Source organism: Penaeus monodon, chromosome 27 (genome assembly GCF_015228065.2).
Source record: "Penaeus monodon isolate SGIC_2016 chromosome 27, NSTDA_Pmon_1, whole genome shotgun sequence".
Classification (NCBI taxonomy): domain Eukaryota; kingdom Metazoa; phylum Arthropoda; class Malacostraca; order Decapoda; family Penaeidae; genus Penaeus; species Penaeus monodon.
The window spans coordinates 36,730,897-36,731,501 of record NC_051412.1 but is presented as its reverse complement, the minus strand read 5'-3'; the positions used below and the strand labels follow the sequence as shown (position 1 = coordinate 36,731,501).

The following is a 605-nucleotide window of genomic DNA, read 5'->3' as shown; positions in this document are numbered from 1 at the left end:
ATGTAACAGTTACTGGCATATCAGTGGTTGCAGAAGACATTGAAATTCTCATATAAATGTAAATTTTTCATGTGTTCTGTAGTGGATTTTCACTGATTTAGTTTTAAAAATGTTTAAAAAAAAAATTATCAATTTGATATGTTAAATCTAGCCATGCAATCAGCTAGTAGTAGTTAATTTCTTGATCATGTACTGTATATACTGTGAATATACTTGTAGTAGGTGATCTTCTCAGTAGACTTCAAAATTATTTAAATCAATCAATATAGTTGCATGTATATTAATCTGCCTCAGTGGAGATGATGATGTTTTTTTTATCATGAAAATTAATTAACTGTTTTTCCCCAGACATGTAATAATTTTTTTGGCCCCTTCTGTTAGAATTTGTAGTTTTCTCTGATGTAATCCTAAAGACTAATCCTCAGCCCATTTAGCCTCTCAGCCACAATAAAATGGCTAATCATCATTCATGGTATGTCAGATACCTTTTGTATGGGTAAAAAAGGGAAAAACTTACAAGTATGTAATAAAAATGTATAATGCAAAATCATGTATCCATCATAATTCCAAAAGTAATATGGGAAAGGAGCAGGTGATATAGTGAT

At 29.9% G+C, this 605-nt stretch overlaps 1 protein-coding gene across 1 annotated transcript in view; it reads left to right on the top strand.

Moving 5' to 3' along the window:
• Positions 1-101, top strand: part of LOC119590510 (protein fuzzy homolog) — a 4,603-nt gene extending 4,502 nt beyond the window's left edge. The window contains exon 5 of the mRNA XM_037939159.1: positions 83-101. Within this exon, the coding sequence (XP_037795087.1) occupies positions 83-101 (19 nt within the window). The remainder of the gene's footprint in view (positions 1-82) is intronic.
• Positions 102-605: the final 504 nt, after the last annotated feature.